General features: G+C 66.5%; 3 protein-coding genes across 5 annotated transcripts; 2 read left to right on the top strand and 1 right to left on the bottom strand.

The window, feature by feature from the left end:
- Positions 1 to 1,058: 1,058 nt before the first annotated feature.
- Positions 1,059 to 5,203, top strand: PAX4 (paired box 4). The gene is made up of 10 exons (XM_066319660.1): positions 1,059 to 1,071; positions 1,448 to 1,578; positions 1,650 to 1,865; positions 2,583 to 2,664; positions 2,778 to 2,927; positions 3,191 to 3,273; positions 4,296 to 4,365; positions 4,615 to 4,664; positions 4,820 to 4,934; positions 5,037 to 5,203. The coding sequence occupies exons 1-10, from the start codon at positions 1,059 to 1,061 to the stop codon at positions 5,201 to 5,203; spliced, it is 1,077 nt and encodes a 358-aa protein (XP_066175757.1).
- An 890-nt stretch (positions 5,204 to 6,093) lies between these two features.
- LOC136361619 (acrosin-like) lies at positions 6,094 to 9,192 on the bottom strand. Its single transcript, XM_066319659.1, has 5 exons — positions 9,122 to 9,192; positions 8,782 to 8,994; positions 8,354 to 8,629; positions 7,836 to 7,995; positions 6,094 to 6,972 (listed from the first exon to the last, which is right to left on the bottom strand). The coding sequence occupies exons 1-5, from the start codon at positions 9,190 to 9,192 to the stop codon at positions 6,094 to 6,096; spliced, it is 1,599 nt and encodes a 532-aa protein (XP_066175756.1).
- Positions 9,193 to 10,927: 1,735 nt separating this feature from the next.
- On the top strand, positions 10,928 to 16,669 carry GCC1 (GRIP and coiled-coil domain containing 1). 3 transcript variants are annotated; one of them, XM_066318930.1, is made up of 3 exons: positions 10,928 to 11,040; positions 11,719 to 12,680; positions 13,207 to 16,669. In XM_066318930.1, exons 2-3 carry the CDS (start codon positions 11,730 to 11,732, stop codon positions 14,479 to 14,481), a joined length of 2,226 nt encoding a protein of 741 aa, XP_066175027.1. In that variant the 5' UTR covers positions 10,928 to 11,040; positions 11,719 to 11,729; the 3' UTR covers positions 14,482 to 16,669. The 3 variants fall into 3 exon arrangements, with proteins under 3 accessions (XP_066175027.1, XP_066175028.1, XP_066175026.1); XM_066318931.1 differs by lacking the exon at positions 10,928 to 11,040 and adding an exon at positions 11,098 to 11,124; XM_066318929.1 differs by lacking the exon at positions 10,928 to 11,040 and having other exon boundaries at positions 11,615 to 12,680.
- The last annotated feature ends 1,771 nt before the right edge of the window (positions 16,670 to 18,440 follow it).

Genomic DNA, 18,440 nt, shown 5'->3' with positions numbered 1-18,440 from the left:
GGAGCAGCATCTCTCCGTGCGTCGCTCCAGGGCACAGGGGTGGGATCCGTCTCCGTCCATCCATGTCCCAGCAGAGGGAGATGGGATGCTCCTCAGCTTTGCTGCTCACCTGCGGGAAACCCGCTGACTTGTCTCTGTCCTCGGATATATTTCGCTTTTCCTGAATTTCACCGAGGGCCGGTGTCGCCAGACAACTCCCTCAGGCTGTGCAGGAAGGAGGCGCAGGGGGATTTTGGGACTGTGGCAGGCCAAGCCCCGCACTGGGGGTGTCTGGGAGGTTTTAGGATGTTCTAGGTGAAATCCCGGGTGAGCTGGGAGCTCTGGCAAGGCCGTGGAGGAGCAGCAGCGGCCAGGCTCGGTGGCAGCTCTGTGGCTCCAGCACTGTCCAGCGGTGCCCGAGGTGTTCAGGCAGGAGAGGCGCTGGCACAAGGTCCCTGTGGGAATCCTGCCGGGAAATCCTCTGGATCCAGGCTGGGAGAGCTGGGAATGCCCAGCCTGGAAACAGAAAGGCTCCGGGGAGAGCTCAGAGCCCCTGCCATGGCCCAAAGGGGTTCCAGGAGAGCTGCAGAGGGACTGGGGACAAGGCCTGCAGGGACAGGACACAGGGAATGGCTTCCCACTGCCACAGGGCAGGGCTGGGTGGGATCTTGGGGAGGAATTCCTGCCTGGGAGGGCGGTGGGCATGAGGGAGCACTTCATTCCCTGTGGACCCTGGGGTGAGGTGGGCCTGGGGTCCCCCCCGTCACCCGGAGGGTGTCCAGGGGAGCTCTGCAGGTGCTGGGAGGCAGCACAGGCAGCATTCCCGAGCCTCTCGAGTCTCTCCAGAGCCCCGTGGCCTCTTTTCCGGGTCTTTATCCGCTGTGCCTGGAGCACAAAGGCTTCCCGACTTTCCCTCAAATGTTTCCATCCTCTGCTCCAAGATTCCTGCCCTTGTCCCTTCTCGCAGCAGCATCGTGGCTGAGCCCCGGACACCGGCGCTGATTTATCTGGGCCCGCAGCATCCCCTGTGTCCCACCGGGAATTCCTAGGCACCCACAGCCCCTCGAAACCTCTCCAGGATGCAACACCGAGGTGAGGAACGCGTCGGCTCCGGGCGCGGGGTCTCGGTGTTCCCGGTGGGACTCGGGGATGTGCTAGTGCCACCATTCCCTGCTCCGGCACCAACCCATCCGCCCAGCCGCTGACCCACCCGCGGCTCCGCGGCCTCCTCCCGGCCCCCGGTGACATCCCCCAGCCTGTCCCCCCCCTGCCCTCCCCAACTTCTCCCCGTGTTCCCCGGGGCCGGTGCCCCCATTCCCTGCCTGCGCCCACTCCCAGCGTTGAGCCTCACGTCCCTCCGAACCCCCTCAGCGCCCCCGGCCCGGCCTCGTCCCCGGTGCCGTTCCGTGGAGCCGGGGGGGGACAGCAGCGACAGCCCCGCTCCCCCCGGCCCCGTGCCCCTCCCCAGGGCCCAGCGGGGTCAACCAGCTCGGGGGGCTCTTCCTGAACGGCCGCCCCCTCCCCACGTGCAAGAGGCAGAGGATCATCGCGCTGGCGGCCAGCGGCGCCCGCAGCTCCGACATCTCCCGCAGCCTCAAGGTGCGCCCGGGCCGGGGCCGGGGGTCTCCTTCCCCTCCCAAATCCTCCCCGCCCTGAGGTTTTGTCCGCAGGTGTCCAACGGCTGCGTCAGCAAAATCCTGGGCCGCTACTACCGGACGGGCGCCGTGGGGCCCAAGGCCGTGGGGGGCAGCAAGCCCCTCATGGCCACCCCCGCCGTGGTGGCCAGGATCGCGCGGCTGAAGCTGGAGCAGCCCGGCCTCTTCGCCTGGGAGATCCGCCGGCAGCTGCACGCCGAGGGGATCTGCGCTGGCAGCGGCATCCCCAGCGTGAGTCCCGCCGAGGAATCCCGGGGCTGCGGGAATTCTCAGGGCCGGGCAGGGCAGGGGGGGCCGAGCTCCACGGCCGGGGGGAGGGAGGATGGCAGGAGGTGGGAATGATGTGCAGAGAAGGGCTCGGGAGAGTCGGAATGATGCCCCGGGAAGGGCTCGGCACAGGAAAATGAACGCACAGGGAATGGCTCGGGACAGGGGGATGGATGCCCCGGGAAGGGCTCAGAGTGATGAGAAGGGTTCGGGTCCGTGGGAAGGGCTCGGGAAGGGGAAGGATCCCCAGGGAAGGGCTCGGGAAGGGGAAGGATCCCCAGGGAAGGGCTCAGTGGTTGGTGAGACGCGAAGCTGGAGCAGGCGGGGAGGGGAAGGCGAATGGGGAAGCAGAGCCACCATCCACATCCCCGAGCCCAGCTGCCTCCTCGGGCCTGGGGACACCGCGGTGGCTCCGTGCCAAGTGTCCCTGTGCTTCCCAAGGACAGACAGAGCCAGCCTGCCGATCGCCCCGGTGCCGATCGCGTCCTGTTAGATCCTGTCAGTCCCGGGAATTCCGGGCTCCTGGATCACAAACGGGGCTCCCGGGGCGCGGAGAATTCCTGGCTCCGGAGAGCATCCCAGTGACAGCTCCGGGACCTCCTCCTCTATTCCTGCTCCCCGCAGCCCCCGGGGGTCCCGTCCCCTGTCTCCTCCCGGGTACATCCCCTGTCCCTTGCCCAGGTCTCCTCCATCAACCGCGTGCTCAGGACCCTCCCCAGCGACCTACGGCTGGCGGCCGAGCCCCGGTGCCCGCGGCCACCGGGTGAGCCTTGCTGGGCTGCCCCAAAGCCCGGGCCCCTCCTGAGCCTTCCGGGCCCCCCCCGGGGAGCCCCCGCCACCGGGTCCGCTCCAGCTTCTGCCTCTCTGTCCCCGCAGTGTCCCCGCTGGCCGTGCCCCCCGGCCCGCAGCCCTCCCCGGCCCCGGGGAGCCCCCAGGGCTGCGCTCCGGGCCCCCGGCACAGGAGCGGGGGCAGGAACAGGAACAGGACCGTGTTCTCCAGGCAGCAGGCCGAGGCTCTGGAGAAAGGTGCGCTCCCCATGGGATCCGCTCTGGGAGGGACGGAGCGGGGATGTTCCCGAGAGGGAAAATTGCCACTTTCGGGATAGGCTCCTGCCCCTGTGGGTGTCCCGGCCGTCGCTGCGGGGCCCAAACCACCCCAGAGCGCCCCAAACCACCCCAGAGCCCCCCAGTTCGCTGGCCCCGGGGTCCGGCTGCAGACATATCCTGGCATCTCCTGCCAGGGGGTGGCAGTCCCGACCCCGCCCGTGTCAACCTGATCCCCCCTGCAGAGTTCCAGAGGGGACAGTACCCGGACACCGCCACCCGGGAGAGCCTGGCCGCGGCCACCCAACTCCCGGACACCACCATCAGGGTAAGAGGGGACCCGCCACGTCCTGGGGACCGGGACAGCCCGGACAGGCCGGCGGGATCGGGGCCGCCACCCCCGGGGAGCCCTCCTGTCCTCGGGGACATCTCCAAACTGTGTCACCACTGCAGGGACGGGGACGGGCTCCATATGGTGGCAGTGACCGCCCAGGGCTGCGTTTGTCCCTGGCTCGGGGGTCTCTGCATGGCACACCTGGCACATTCTATGGTACATGCGGCACATTCCATGGCACATTCTATGGTACATGTGGCACACTCCATGGCACAGCTGGCGCACTCCATAGCTCAACTGGCATACTCCATGGCACACTCGGCACACGCACATTCCGTGGCACACTCCCTGGCACACACATCCCTGGCACACAGCCCTCACACGCTCCTCCCAGCAGCTCCAGCCTCGCATCCCTGTGCCCTTGCCGACCCTCTCCCAGTGCATGGCAGCTCCTTCCCCTGCAGCCCCAAGCCACTGCAGCCTCTGTGGCAGTGCCAGCAGCGAGTCCCCCGTGCCAGGGCATCCCTGCCCATCCACGGGCACCTCACAGCACACACGTGTGTGCCAAAGCAGCCACCAGGGCCCCGTGCCCTGTGCCGGGGACACGGCCGGAGCCTGGCGTGTGCTCCCAGCCCAGGGATGTGGGGAAGGATCAAAGCCCTTCCACTGCCCAGGTCCGTGCCCACTCCCGGGATGGAAGTCCTTGTCCCTGTCCCTGTCCATGTTTGGGATCAAGACCTGCCCTTCGCCCATGCACGTAACCGTGCCCAGAACCAAACCCTTCGTGTGCCTGTGTCCGTGCCCATGTGCACGCCTGGGGTCAAGACATGGTCATGCTTTTCCCATGCCCGTGTCCATATTCACGTCCGGGGTGGAGCCCGTTTCTCTGCCCGTATCCCGCCCGTGTCCCCGTTCATTCCGGGCTGTGACGAGCCCGTGTCCCGGGGTTTGGAGCCGTGCCAAGGGGCCGTGGGGTGGGCGGGGGGCGGCAGCCTCAGCTCCTGCCTTCTCCGCAGGTCTGGTTCTCGAACCGCCGAGCCAAGTGGCGACGGGAGAACAAGCAGCAGCTGGAGGCTGGCGGCGCAGGTGACAGCCCGGGGACCAAAGGGACGGGAAGTGGGACTTGCCGTCCGAGGAGGGAGCGAGGCCCAGGGGTGCCTCTGGGAGGGAGCGCGGCTGAAATTTGGCGCTGGGACACCTCGGGCTGCTCCCTGAGCCCCGCCGGGAGCTGGGGAAGGACACGGCCGCCCCGGTGAGGCAGGGCTGGGGCCGCGCGGTGCCCGAGCCAGGACAGTGTCCCCGAGCCAGGACATTCTCCCACCCGTGTCCACGCAGGCTCCTGGTGCGACTGGATCCCTCCCGCCTTCGGTCCCGCCGCCGCACGGGTGAGACACGGCCGGTCCCGGGGTGCTGGGGACACCCCGACAAGCACCGGCACCCTCTGGAGCGTCCCGACCCTCTGGGGGTCCCCTCTGGGGTGACCTGGTCATGAGCACCCCAGGGTTGTCCTGTGACGTGGAGCTCTCTGGTCCCCCCGCAGACGCTCCCGGATCCCCCCGCGGGCTCGGTGCAGTCCCTCCGAGCCCACCCGCGGCCCCCGGCCCCGCTGCACCTCTGCGCCTCCGGGCCCTGCGCCTGGGACGACGCCTGTTGCGGTACGAGGGGCAGCGTCCGGCACGGACAGGGTGGGAGCTGCCGGTGGGGTGCGGGACCCCCGGGCTCCTGGGGCTGGGGGTCCCCCGGCTGTCCCCTGCCAGGGCCCGGCGGGCCGGGGACGGTGCCTGAGCCCCGCGTCCGTCCCGCAGGTCTGGTTCCGGGCGGGAGCCCCGCTCCAGCGCCCTGGCAGCCCCTGGAGAGCCCCCGCTTCGCCTTGCTGCCCCCCGGGCTCACCCCGCTGCCAGCCTGGGGCCCGGAGCCCCGCTGAGCCCCCGGTGCCACCGCCCGCCTCCCGGCCCGGGCTGTTCCGGCCCTCAGCGGCCCTGGCAGGATGGGAGGCTCTGGCACCCCCCGAGCCGGGAATTGAGGATATTCGTGACGGGCGGGCCTCGCTGGGCAGCACGGCCGGGCCGGCCCGCGGCAGGTCCCCAAACCACCTCCAGGCGCTGGTGGATGGCGGAATCCTGGATCCCGGTGGACGGCGGAATCCAGGACCCCTGACTCGTTCCGGGAGCGCCCAGGCTCCAGCACCTTCTCCAGAGCCAGGACAGCTCCTGGGAGCCGCAGTCCCGCTGGAGCACAGGGAATGTCCCGGATCCCGGGATCCCAAACGCGCTCCCGCGGTGGGAGCAGAGCCGGGGCTGCGGCTCCAGCGCTGCCCGGGCCGAGGGCACCGCGGGGGAAGGGGATGCGGGGTCCCGGCCGCCCCAGAGGGAGGAGCTGGTGACACAGGGGACACCCCTGGGGGCCGGCAGCAGCAGCTCAGGGTGGCACCTCCGGCACCTCCCGCACCTCCGCGTCCCTCGGGGCTCGAGCCGTTCCCATTCCCGCTCCGCTATTAAACCGCTTTTCCCTCCTCCCCGACTCCGCCCTCGTCTCCTCCCGACCCGCGGCCGCCCCGCTCGTTCTCGCTCCCGGCTCCCGGCCCGGCCCCTCCCTGCCCCGCCCGGGCGGCGGAATGGCGCAGAGACCGCGGTCCTGGGGAGCACCAACAGCGTTATTGCAACAACAAACTCAGCTCCGGCGTGGGGAGGGCGCGGGGCGGGGGCGGGCAGGGACGGAGCAGCCCCGGGCGCTGGGGCCGCCCCGCGGCCGCGATTCCAGCGGGGAGCGCTCCGGGGCCGCGGCGGCCGGAGCTGGATCGGCTCCTCCTCCGGGTCAGCCCAGCTGGTCCCTCAGAAACTGCAAGAAATCCCTGAGCAGGTTACAGAACTTCACCAGGCTCTGGTACGGCACCGAGAGGAGCAGAAATCGGTCCGGCTCCGGTTTCGGTGTCGGCGTCGGCTCCTCCTCGGGCACCGGGGGGATGTCTGGCTCTGGTGTCGGCTCCGGCACCGGCACTGGGGTCGGCTCTGGCATCGGCGTCGGCTCTGGTATTGGCACTGGCGTGGACTCTGGTTCGGGCGTCGGCTCTGGCATGGGCATTGTTGTTGGCTCTGGTACAGGCACTGTCGTCGGCTCTGGCACTCGCACTGTTGTTGGCTCTGGCACTGTCGTCGGCTCTGGTGTTGGCACAGTTGTCGGCTCTGGCACTGGCGCTGTCGTCGGCACTGGCACTGTGGTTGGCTCTGGCACTGGCAGTGGCGTCGGCTCTGGCACCAACTCTGGTACCGGGTCTGGCACCAGCTCTGGCGTCGGCTCTGGCACTGGTGTCGGCTCTGGTGTCGCCTCTGTTAGCGGCTCCGGAGATGGCGTTGGCTTGGGAGTCGGCTCTGGCACTGGTGTTGGCTTTGTTACCGGCTCTGTTACCGGCTCTGTTACCGGCTCTGTTACCGGCTCTGGCATCGAGGTCCCCGCAGAAGTCGTGGGGACCTCTGGCTTAGGAGTCGGGGCACAGTTCAGCTTCGGTGCTTGGACGGTTATGTCTGCTGGGCTCAGGCCCGTCTGGATCAGGATCCAGTTGTAGAAGTGCTGAGTGGAGGTGTAGATCCCGGGGTGCCTGGCTCTGTCACAGCCTCTTCCCCAGCTGTTCATTCCCACCAGCCAGTAGTAGTCGGCTCCATTGTCCTTGCAGACGAGGGGATGCCCGCTGTCCCCCTGTGCCAGGAGAGAGGGCTCAGGGGCTGTGGAGGGCTGCTGCTAGCCCCGGGGCTGGCTCCTCTCTCCCAGCCCACCTCTGGCTCCTCTCTCCCAGCCCGGCTCTGGCTCCTCTCTGCCAGCCCCAGCTCTGGCTCCTCTATCCCAGCCCGGCTCTGGCTCCTCTATCCCAGCCCGGCTCTGGCTCCTCTCTCCCAGCCCCAGCTCTGGCTCCTCTCTCCCAGCCCCAGCTCTGGCTCCTCTCTCCCAGCCCACCTCTGGCTCCTCTCTCCCAGCCCCAGCTCTGGCTCCTCTCTCCCAGCCCGGCTCTGGCTCCTCTCTCCCAGCCCCAGCTCTGGCTCCTCTCTCCCAGCCCCAGCTCTGGCTCCTCTCTCCCAGCCCCAGCTCTGCCTCCTCTCTCCCAGCCCGGCTCTGGCTCCTCTCTCCCAGCCCCGGCTCTGGCTCCTCTCTCCCAGCCCCAGCTCTGGCTCCTCTCTCCCAGCCCGGCTCTGGCTCCTCTCTCCCAGCCCGGCTCTGGCTCCTCTCTCCCAGCCCCAGCTCTGGCTCCTCTCTCCCAGCCCCAGCTCTGGCTCCTCTCTCCCAGCCCCTGCCAGCTCCGCATTCCCGGCTCGGGAAGGCTCTGCTCAGCGGCCGGAGCCTCCAGGCCCTCGGCTGGGAGCAGGTCGGGAGCTCTCCCATCTCAGCACATGGGTCCCAGATGTGCAGAGGACAGATGTTCCGGGGTCACATCCACACTTTGCTGGGGGTACTGGATGGGCTTTGTGGGCAGGACCAGGCCTTGGGGACAAGGGGTCATAGGACAGGGACCTGCGGGTGGGATGGGGAGGGGAGGACAGGGCTGGGCTGTGTGTGGGGGCTCCTACCTGGCAGGTGTCGATGCCACCATGTGGGTAGCCACCACACAGGTTGTCAGCATGGACGGCCCCCGCGTACCACCGGCTGCTGTTGCAGAGCTCCGTGTCCATGAGTTGAACCTTGGACTCCCGCAGAACCATGCCTGATCCCGGAACCGTGGGAATGAGCCTCCAGCAGCTCAGTACCCATCCCCTCCCCTCCCTGGGGCTCAGCCCCTTCCCGGGGCCCGGCTCTGCCCCTTCCCCACGGAGCGATATTGTCCAGCCGAGTCCCTGCTGTTGGCCTGGAGGAGGAGCCAGACCCATCTCTGCAGAGGCTTCGCGGGGCCGGCAGGAATCGTTTGGCTGGGAAGGGACCTTGCAGCTCATCCCGTTCCACGCCCCGTCTCGGCGGGGACTCCTTCCCGCAGCCCGGGCTGCTCCGAGCCCCGGCCCCGCTGACGTCCTGCAGGCGGACTCTGGCTGCGGCCAGTCCGTGTCCCCGGGGTGCCCAGCTCGCCCCGGGAGCGCACACGCTGTTGGGGAACTCACCTTTACGAAAGTTCCAGCCGGCGATGTAGCAGGATTTCAGCTCCGAGACCCTGAGCGAGGCGTCGGGCACACAGCCCAGCTGGATGTAGTCGCTGCACTCCACGGGCTGGTCCAGCTCCAGCAGGGCGATGTCATTCCTCGCCGTGGCAGGCACGTAGTGCTGGTGCACCAGGAGCCTCTGGATGTGTCTCACCGCAGCCTCGGGGCCCGGCTGGCTCAGGTCTGTGGCCCCCATCACCACTTCCCACACGGAAATGTCCTTGAGGAGGTGCCTGATGGAGAGAGGGGTGACGGGAGCAGAGCCACGGGCTCCAACATCTCCCGGCCTTCTGCTTCCCAAGGCAGAGAGGGAAGTGGCAAGTGGTGCTGTGACCTGGGCACCTGCCCGTGCTCTGGGGACATCTCTGTCCCGGCTGCATCTTACCCGGCCCTGGCGAAGCAGTGTGCGACCGTGAGGACCCACTGGGAGCTGAGGAGGACACCGGCACACATGTGCCACGTGCCATTCTGCCAGGTGACCTGGATGCTGACAATGCCAGGCCAGGCCCCTGAGGGGACGCCGGTGCCACGCGTGACATGGGAAGTGCCAGCAGCAGAGCTGTGGTCGGAAGCCAAGGGCCAGAGCCCGCAGGTGCCTCTGGAAGCACAAAGCCATCAGTGCCCTGCTCGGGGACAGCAGGGACAGGGACCCCCGAGGGTCTCCTGTGTGCCCAGGCTGTGCCAGGGCAGCCCCGAGTGTCCCCGAGCCCCCTGGGGACACTGACCTGCAGCTGTCCCAGGTGCCCCCCACGGGCCCGGCCAGGGCCAGCAGGAGCAGCAGCCACAGCAAAGCCATCGGTGCCAGCGCGGGTGGCAGAGGCAGAGCAGAGGTGTCACCTCTGGTGCCCACGGCCCTGGCGGTGCCCGCGGTGCCACCAGCCCGGGCTGATGTCACAGAGGGGCCGGTTCCATGGGCGGGGAGGGGCAGCTCGGTGACACAGGGACACAGGTCTGGGGAGCAGCACCCCAGAGCACCAACAAGGAGTGAGACCCTCCTGGCACCGGGCTGGGCATGAGCAGCTGGAGCAGCCCTGGGAAAAGGATTTGGGGGTGCTGGGGATGAGAGCTGGACCTGACCCAGCCCAGAACCCCCCAGTGCTGGGCTGAGCCCACAGGGGAGGGGGACCCTGTCGCTGTGCCCAGGTGAGGCCCCACCTGCAGAGCTGCCCCAGCCCTGGGGACACAGCAGCAGCACCTGGAGCTGCTGCACAGAGTCCAGAGCAGAGCCCGGAGCTGCTCCAGGGCTGGAGACCCTCAGCTCCCAGGGATCCAGGCTGGGAGAGCTGGGGGTGCTCCCCTGGACAGGAGAAGGATCCAGGGAGAGCTTCCAGCACATTCCAGGGCCCAAAGGGGCTCCAGGAGAGCTGCAGAGGGACTGGGGACAAGGCCTGCAGGGACAGGACACAGGGAATGGCTTCCCACTGCCACAGGGCAGGGCTGGATGGGATCTTGGGAATTGGGAATTCCTGGCTGGGCTGGAATTGCCAGAGCAGCTGTGGCTGCCCCTGGATCCCTGGCAGTGTCCAAGGCCAGGCTGGACACTGGGGCTGGGAGCAGCCTGGGACAGTGGGAGGTGTCCCTGCCCAAGGAAGAATTTAATAAGCACTAGAGAACATATGCTAATTAATGAAAGAGATTTTTATGTCATTTAGAATCCATAAACTTTTTTTTCTTGACCCAGAATGTAGAAGCAGGTGACAAATTTTGTCCCGGGGTCTTTGTGGAGGCAGGAATTTTGTTGGCCACATCCCTGGCCAAGGACAGAGCAGTGCTAGACTCGCCGTTGGAGTTTTATTTATCCCAGCGGTTCCGGGGAATTCCGGCCACACCAGGAGCAGCCCCGGGTCCTTCCCGCAGGGGACAGCGGGGACAGGGCGCGGCTGTGGTGGCACTGCCAGAGGTGGCTCGGACAGACCCGAGGGCTGTCCAGCTCCTCCCCATAGTTTTCTGGAGGGTTTGGAACACCGGGAGGCTCCTCCAGGCCCTTTCCAGAGGGGACACCCCCTTGGAGAGGGGCTGCGGGGGCTGACAGCGACCGCTGTGGGGACAACACGGGAGGGAGCGCGACACTGCTCGTCCCGCTCCCCTAACACCGCTCAGTGTCACCGCTCGGTGTCACCACTCGGTGTCACCTCCCTGTCCCGGGGCTCTGCCCCACCCGCCATCAGGAGCGGACGACTCCCTCTGCGCGCTGGCATTGAGACCCCCCCGAGGGGACACAGGGCGACATGGAGGGGACATGGGGGACACGGGGGGACACACGGAGGGACAGGGAATCGCCGGGCCGTCACCGCCGCGCTGAGCCGGAACGAAGGCCCCGCCCCATCATTGGCCACGCCCACATTTATAACCACGCCTTCTTGGCCACAGCTCGCCCTTGGCCCGCAGGCCACGCCCCCGCGCCATCAGACCGCGTCCCCAGAGCACCGGGCCACGCCCACGCCGCGAGCGTGTCACGCGCTGCGGCCGCGCCCCCCACGGAGAAAAACCACGCCCACAAGGCGGAGCAGCCCGAAGGCACGGCCCCGCCCCGCCGCTTAGCTCCGCCCACACATCGCATTCTGTGGGACGCGTAACGCGTCCTTTGCCCCGCCCCTACCGGCCGCTTCCGGCGGAAGTGGCGGCGCGGCGGAACCGGCCGGAGGTGGGGGCGACCGGGAGATGAGGATTGCGGGGCCCGGGGGGTGAGGATTGCGGGGCCCGGGGGGTGAGAATTGCGGGGCCCGAGGTGCCCAGAGGGATGATCAGGGTGGGAGTCAAGATGGTCCTGAGGGCGTGACGATGAGGAGCCCGGGTGGTGTCCGGGAAGTCACGATGGCCCTGGGGGTCAGGGTGCTGTCGGGGGGCCCTGAGGAGTCCTGAGGGGGCCAGGGTGGTCCTGGGGAAGTGCCAGCCTAGGACCCAGGGGGATCCGGGAGGTGTCTGGGGCGTTAGAGTGGTGTCCGGGGGGTCAGCATTGGGGTCCCGAGAGGGGTCAGGAAGGGGGTCCTGGAGGAATGTTCGGAGTGGAGTCCTGAGGGGTCAGGGTCATGTCCTGGTGGGGTCAGGATGGGGTTCCTGGGAGGGTCAGGATGGGAGTTTTGGGGGTTCAGCATGGGGGTCTCTAGGGGTTCAGTATGGGAGTGCTGGGCAGGTCAGGCTGTGGGTCCGGCAGGGGCTCAGGATGTGAGTCCTGAGGGGTTTCAGGATGGTGGCCCTGAGCAGGGGGTGGTCAGGGTGATGTGTGTGATGTTTGCTGCCCATTTGGTGTCTTGGCGGGCCAAGGACGATGCTCCTGCCCATCTCAAAGGGGCCTTTTCTCCTTGCCCTGCTTTCCTCACAGACTCCCCCACCATGGAGAAGTTCGGGATGAACTTCGGGGGTGGCCCCAGCAGGAAGGAGCTGCTGGAGACCATCGAGACACAGAAGCAGCAGCTCCTGCGCTTCCAGGCGCGGCTCAAGGACGTCGTCCATGCCTACAAGAGCCTCCTGAAGGAAAAGGAAGCGCTGGAAGCCAGCCTGAAGGCGCTCTCCGTGTCCCACGAGGGGGACCTGGCTGTGCCACCACCCGCAGCTGGGGACTCCCTGGATGACCGGGGCTCAGAGCACAGTGAGGACAGCGCGGGGACGGCCGCCAGCGCGGACACTGTGGCCAGCGTCACCAGTGCCACCAGCGCCAAGGGGGATGAGGAGGACAAACCCACAGCGCCCCCTCCCCAGAGGGCAGAGGATTCCAGCGGCCCCGAGAGCGGGGAGCTCTGCGCTGGAGGCGACCCTGAGCGGCGGCTGAAGGCGCAGCTGGCCACGCTGACAGGCGCGCTGGCCACGGTGACGCAGGAGAAGTCGCGCATGGAGGCCTCGTACCAGGCGGAGCGGCGGCAGATGAAGCAGGAGCTGGAGGAGGCGGCGGGGCGGGAGGCAGAGCTGCGGCGGCTGCAGGAGCAGCTGGCCCAGACCCGCGCCCGCCTGGCCGCGCAGCAGCAGGAGCGCGAGCGCGAGCAGGGCGACCACGGGCTGATGCTGCGGGAGCTGCAGGAGCTGCTGCGCGCCGAGCGGGAGGCGCGGGACCGCGCTGAGCAGGAGCTGCAGGAATCCCGGGAGGCGCTGGCCGGCAGCGTCGGGGCCGCACAGGGCTACGAGCAGCACGCTCGGCAGCTGGGCCAGGAGCTGGAGGAGCTCCGGAGGGAGCTGCAGGCAGTGAGGGATGAGAGTGGGAAGCCGGACCCCCGGATCCAGGAGCTGCAGGAGGAGATGGCCGGCCTCAAGAACCACTTCCAGCTGCAGCTGGTGCAGGAGATGAAGAAGGTGATTCCTGGTTGGGAATGAGGGGGGTGTCCAAGGATTTGGGCTAGAGGAGCCAAATTCCCTCTCCCAGTCTGTCAGAGTCCAAAGTGTCCTGGCTTGGATTGATGGGATGACAGTCCTGGGGAGCAACTCTCTGTGGGTTATGTCCAGGGAGTGGGCTGGAGTAGGACAAATTCCCTTTCACAGTCCCTCAGATTCCAGGAGGTTTGAAATCAATGGCACAGGGTGCCCAGAGCAGCTGTGGCTGCCCTTGGTTCCCTGGCAGTGCCCAGGGTCAGGCTGAACATTGGGGCTTGGAGCAGCCTGGGACAGTGGGAGGTGTCCATGCCATGGTGGTAGTAGCACTGAAGGAGATTTGGAGTCCCTTCCCACCCAACCCATTCCAGGATTCCAAACACACAAATCCCCAAAAAGCCAGGACAGCGAGGTGTGTCAGACAGGATTCCCAGGGTGGGGAGGGCCTGTGACCCCAGGTGTGTCCCCGTGTGTCCCCAAGCTGCCCTTACTCCTCCATGTCCCCTCACAGACAGCCCAGGCTGAAGAGCAGCTCCAGCAGCGCTCACAGAGGGAGGAGCAGCGCGTGGCCGAGCTGGAGGCTCAGGTGTCCCAGGTGTCTGAGCTGCTGGGCACCTACGAGAAGGCCAAGCAGAGAGACCAGGGCACCATCCAGAGGCTCAAGGACCGCATCGTGCAGCTGGACCTGGAGAACAAGACCTTGGCCATCGCCGCCTCCAGCCGCTCGCTGGGCGAGGTGGCTGTGGAAGAGGCCACGCTGGACGTGACCGTGCTCAAGGAGAAGATGGAGAAGCTGCGGAAGCTGCTGCAGGTGGCGACCGGGAAGGGCCCGGAGACGGAGGAGCCGCGGGAGCCAGAGCCGCCCCTGGGCACCGGGGACGGGAACGGGGACAAGGCCCCAGGCGGGCACTGCCAGCAGGAGCTGAGGCAGCTCAAGGAGGAGTTCGAGCGCTACAAGGTGAGGGCACAGCAGGTGCTCAAGAGCAAGGTCACCAAGGACGTGGGCCTGGCCAAGGAGCTGGAGGAGGCGCGGGAGCAGCTGGCGGAGCTCCGGGACAAGCACGTGCTGCTGCAGCTGGCCGCAGACGACACGGAGAAGCAGCACCGGCAGGAGCTGGAGGCCAAGAAGCAGGAGCTGTCCCAGCTGCAGCAGCTGCACCGGCAGGAGCTGGAGCGCTGCCAGCTGGAGTTCCGGGAAAGGGCGCTGCGCCTGGAGGAGGAGATGCACAAGCAGCGCGACCGGGCGCTGGCCGTGCTGGCCGAGAAGGACCGTGAGCTGGAGCAGCTCCGCGCCCTCACGCTGCCCCACGGCCCCAAGAGCTCCAGGGACGGAGCCCCCGGGGACCCTCCCAGCCAGGATTCCTCGGAGATCCTCCCGCAGGAGCTGCAGCTGTGCTCTGGCTCCGAGCCCACCTTCTTCTTGTACGCGGAGCAGCTGGCGCGCAAGGAGGTGGAGATCGCGGCGCTGCGGAAACACAAGCACCAGCTGGAGGTGCAGCTGCACCAGCTGCAGGGCAGGGCCCTGGCCGAGGAGGACAAGCACCGCGAGGAGGTGGCGGCGCTGCGGGGAGAGATCCAGAAGAGCTGCCGCGACAAGAGCAGGGAAGGGGCCAACCTGGAGTACCTGAAGAACGTGGTGTACCGGTTCCTGACGCTGCCCGACGCGCGGGGCCGGCAGCAGACGCTCACGGCCATCCTGGCCATCCTGCACTTCAGCCCCGAGGAGAAGCTCAGCATCGCCAAGAGCTCGGCCCACGGCTCCTGGTGGCTCCACGGGAAGAGATGAGGGCTGGAGTTTTATTCCTCTTTTTCTGTAAGAGCTCGTTCCTGAGGACTGACCAAAACCTCGTCCCAGCCACACCCAGGATTTGGGCTCCACGTGGTGTTCTTAGCACTAATTTGCAGTGAGATGGTGCCAACTTTTCCAGCCCCAAAGCCTCTGCGGTGGGAATTTGCTCCGAGTTGGGATTTGATCTGAAAACCGTGGAATTGAAGGTGCTGAGCTTTTTTAAAGGTGATTTAAAAACGATGCCTACCTGTCAGGTGTGGGATCAAGTGGAATTCACTTGGATCTTCAAGCTCCAGCCAGGATGGTGACTCAGGAGATGAAAGGGAAGGTGGGAAGCACTTTAGGTGGAGCTAAAATAGCACCAGGCCATGGAAAGCTCAGGAAGATTTGGCTCAGTGCAGGAAATATTGGCCATTTTCCTCTAAGGTTCTTTTCCAGAGCCAAATTCAACCAGTGGATGCAACTCCAGGCTCATCCAGGGGCTCAGGCTCTCCTTCCTTCCCAGAGATCTTCTCTGGGTTATCAGGGATTCCAGGAAGGAGAAAGATGTGGATGATTCTCATCCTAAGGCACTGCCAGGTGGGAATCTGAGCTGCCTGACCCTGGCTGAGAGCTGGAAGCAAAGGAAAGCTGAAATGAGTGCCCTGCTCCTGGTTTTTGAGGGCTCCAGGGAAGTTTGGCTGCTCTGTGGTGCTGATTTGGGAAGGAAGGGACTGCTCCTGCTGGGATGGGAGCAGTAGTGAGGGACAGGAGGTGACAGCTCTGGCAGTGACCCTGGTGACAGTGACAGGCTGTCCAGGGCTCAGGAACCTTGAGGTTCTTCCCTGATTTCTTGGGATTTGGCAAAAGAAGGAAGGCAGGACATCCTGAAATGCCCTGGGATGTTCTGCTGGCAGAGCTGCATCCCTGGATTTGGCCCCCCTGGATCCTCTAGAATCTCCTCCTCTGCACAGGCAAAGCCTCTCCGGGCGTTGTTTTCCTGCCCCGTGTTTGGAATTCAATCCTGGCTGCTAAGGCCAGGCCCAGGGACAGGGAAAGGTCTGGATTAACAGCCCAAGGAGTCCTGGAGCCGAGTCAAGAGCAGGTTTGGGAGCAGCTCTTGGTGCTGCAGTGCCCAGAGAGCCTTGGGAAGGATTCCGGGACAGGGACCCTGGGAGGCAGCAGCTGCCAGGGACAAGCACCCTGGGACAAACATCCCTCCTGCCACAGCCACCCTGGCACTGCCAGTCCCCAGGGATAGGGATCCTGGAATGCTGCAGCCACCCCTGGCACTGCCAGGGGCAAGGACAGGGACCTGCAACTTCCCTCCTTTCCTCCTCGCCTGGTGAGCAGCCAAATTCCCTGGATTCCGCTATAGCCAGTGCAGCCTTTGGTGCCAAATTCTCCTCCAAAAAATCCTCAGGGAAAATGTGCCCCGGGCAGAGCCTGTCCCTGCTGGGAGGGGGCCTCAGCTGAGCCCTTCCTGGGGCTCCAGGCAGGGATGTTCCCACTGGAGACAGCAGGATCCAGGTGCTGCCCTGATGGGGGGAACTGGCTGGGAGTGGGAGGGTTTGTCCCAGGAACGTTTGAAACGCTCCTTGAAGATGAATGTGCTGGCTCAGCCAGGGGAGAGCCCGGTCCCTGCTCCCAGTTTGGAAATATGGAATCAAGAGTGCCTCTGGAATGGCTCCAGCTCTTTCCTTGGAGCCATTCCCACAACTCTAGGGGGAGGTGGAGCCTCTCCTGCTGCTCAGGTTGAGGGGATGGATCCCTGTTCTCCCTCTGCTCCTGCAGGATGGAGTGATCTGGAGTGGATCCCAGGAGTGCTGGCGACCCATGTGAGGCCAGCTGGCTGGGGGAATGAGGTGGGACACAGCTGGGAGCAGGGGGAAAATGTGGGGTGACAGCTTGGAGCAGGGAATCCATGTGGGATCAGGGACAAGGCAGGATCCAGCTGAGAGGACACAGATCCATGCTGGTGTCCTGTGTCTGTTCCTGGCGAGGAAGATGAGGAAGGTGCTGCGGGGGAGCATCTCCAGGAGTGCCCAGCTCCATGTCACTGTCACCCTCCTGCAGCTCCCAGTGCCATTCCTTCCTCTGCTCCCCTCCAGCCCCTCTCCCTCTGCTCCCTCCCTCTTCCCTCTCTCCCTCTTCCCTTTCTCCCTTCAGCCAATATCCCTAAAATAAAGGTAAAATTGCTGTTTGAGGGGACTCTGGTGGCTCCTGGGGGTGGGATGGGCATTGCTTGGGGATTTTTTGCTGGATATTGGAACATCCTTGGGTTTAAAATTGTCACAGAGTTGCTAAATCCCGTGATTTCCTGGGAGTGGGAGAGCTGGGATGGTCCATTCCTGCGCCTGCAGTCGTGGTGTGGCAGCTGAATGGATGCAGAGGAGTCTGGCACTGAGAATCCTGGAATGGTTTGGGTGGGAAGGGACCCCAGAGCCCCTTCAGTGCCACCCCTGCCATGGCAGGGACACCTCCCACTGTCCCAGGCTGCTCCCAGCCCCAGTGTCCAGCCTGGCCTTGGACACTGCCAGGGATCCAGGGGCAGCCACAGCTGCTCTGGCAATTCCAGCCCAGGCAGGAATTCCCAATTCCCAAGATCCCATCCAGCCCTGCCCTGTGGCAGTGGGAAGCCATTCCCTGTGTCCTGTCCCTGCAGGCCTTGTCCCCAGCCCCTCTGCAGCTCTCCTGGAGCTCCTTCAGGCCCTGGAATGTGCTGGAAGCTCTCCCTGGATCCTTCTCCTGTCCAGGGGAGCACCCCCAGCTCTCCCAGCCTGGATCCCTGGGAGCTGAGGGTCTCCAGCCCTGGAGCAGCTCCGGGTCTGCTCTGGGCTCTGCAGCAGCACAGGGAGCTCCCGGCTGCTCTCCCGGCGCTGTTCTCTCATTCCTCAGTGTGCCCAGGGGCATCCGAATGCTCATTTGGGCTCTCCCGCGCCCGGGGCCGATCCCTCCCCGCTCCCGCGGCTGGCACGGCGCCGCCTGCTCGTCTGGGAGCTCCTGCCGCTGCTCTGGGAGCTCCTGCCGCCCCGGCCGGGCAGGTTCCTCCGGCTGCGCCGTGCTCGTGTCCCGCAGCTGGGCGTGGAGCGAGCCCGGGCAGCCGCGGCTGCGGGAGCTGCTTCCATCCCATCCATCCCATCCATCCATCCCGGGCCGCGGCCGGGAACGCTGCGGGCTCCGGCCATGGCCAGAGGACAGGAACAGCCCCCGGCCCTCTCGGATACCCAGGTAAAGGTGTGCGGGACGCTCTGAGCGCCGGGAGAGGCTCAGCTGAGCGCTGCCTTCCCATTCCAGTAAATCCTGCCCGAGGGAGCTCCCCCAACGCGGGATTTGGGGATTTCGGGACCGGCCCAAAGTGGCCACGGTCACCAGCGAGGGAAGGTGACAGCCTGGGCTGGGCTTTCGCTGGGGCCGGAGCGGCTGTTTCCCGGCTCCAGCCCCGCTGTTCCCGGGATCTGCCCGGCTCCGACGGCCGCTCCGGTTCCTCGGCCGCGGCTCCAGAGGCGCCGTCGGGAGCCGCTCCCAGCGCGGCTGCGGGCGGGACGCGGCTTCTCGGCCCTCCCCAGCCCCGGGCGAGGGAATCAGGAGGAGCTCCCAGCGGGAAGACTCGGGAGGAAGAAGCAGGGAAAGCCCACCACTTGCAGCCACCGCCGAGGGGCTCTGAGGAGCCCGGCCTGGTCCCTCCATCCCCCACCAGCGACGGGAAACGCCTTGGCTGTGGTTCCTGGGCACGGCTCCGGGCAGGGACGGCCGAGGGAGGGTCCGGCCGTGCCCAGGGTCCTACATCCCACCCCCGTGGGGGGATCGGGGTGGCCTCGCTCCCGGCCGGCCGAGCCCGCGCTCCCTCCGTGCCTCCCGCAGGTCCTGGTGCTGACGGGCGTCACCCTCCCGGCCGCGCTGCTCAGGTGGGTCCTGTCCCCTGTCCCTTGTCCCCTGTCCCTGGGGATGGCAGCGGCTCTGCTGGGACTTTCATC

This window comes from Sylvia atricapilla, chromosome 5 (genome assembly GCF_009819655.1).
Source record: "Sylvia atricapilla isolate bSylAtr1 chromosome 5, bSylAtr1.pri, whole genome shotgun sequence".
NCBI lineage: Eukaryota > Metazoa > Chordata > Aves > Passeriformes > Sylviidae > Sylvia > Sylvia atricapilla.
The sequence above is the reverse complement of the archived record's forward strand: the minus strand, read 5'-3'. Positions and strand labels throughout refer to the sequence as shown.

Bases quoted from the DNA above. Each gene is read 5' to 3' on its own strand.
- PAX4 (XM_066319660.1), top strand. The intron at 1,579-1,649 runs GTGCGCCCGGGC...TTTTGTCCGCAG, and splicing joins ACATCTCCCGCAGCCTCAAG to GTGTCCAACGGCTGCGTCAG. The intron at 4,665-4,819 runs GTGAGACACGGC...GTCCCCCCGCAG, and splicing joins TCGGTCCCGCCGCCGCACGG to ACGCTCCCGGATCCCCCCGC.
- LOC136361619 (XM_066319659.1), bottom strand. From the start codon at position 9,192: ATGGCTTTGCTGTGGCTGCTGCTCCTGCTGGCCCTGGCCGGGCCCGTG. The intron at 7,996-8,353 runs GTTCCCCAACAG...GAGCTGCTGGAG, and splicing joins TGGAACTTTCGTAAAGGTGA to GCTCATTCCCACGGTTCCGG. The intron at 6,973-7,835 runs GTAGGAGCCCCC...CTCCTGGCACAG, and splicing joins GTGGCATCGACACCTGCCAG to GGGGACAGCGGGCATCCCCT.
- GCC1 (XM_066318929.1), top strand. From the start codon at position 11,616: ATGTGTGTGATGTTTGCTGCCCATTTGGTGTCTTGGCGGGCCAAGGAC. The intron at 12,681-13,206 runs GTGATTCCTGGT...GTCCCCTCACAG, and splicing joins TGGTGCAGGAGATGAAGAAG to ACAGCCCAGGCTGAAGAGCA.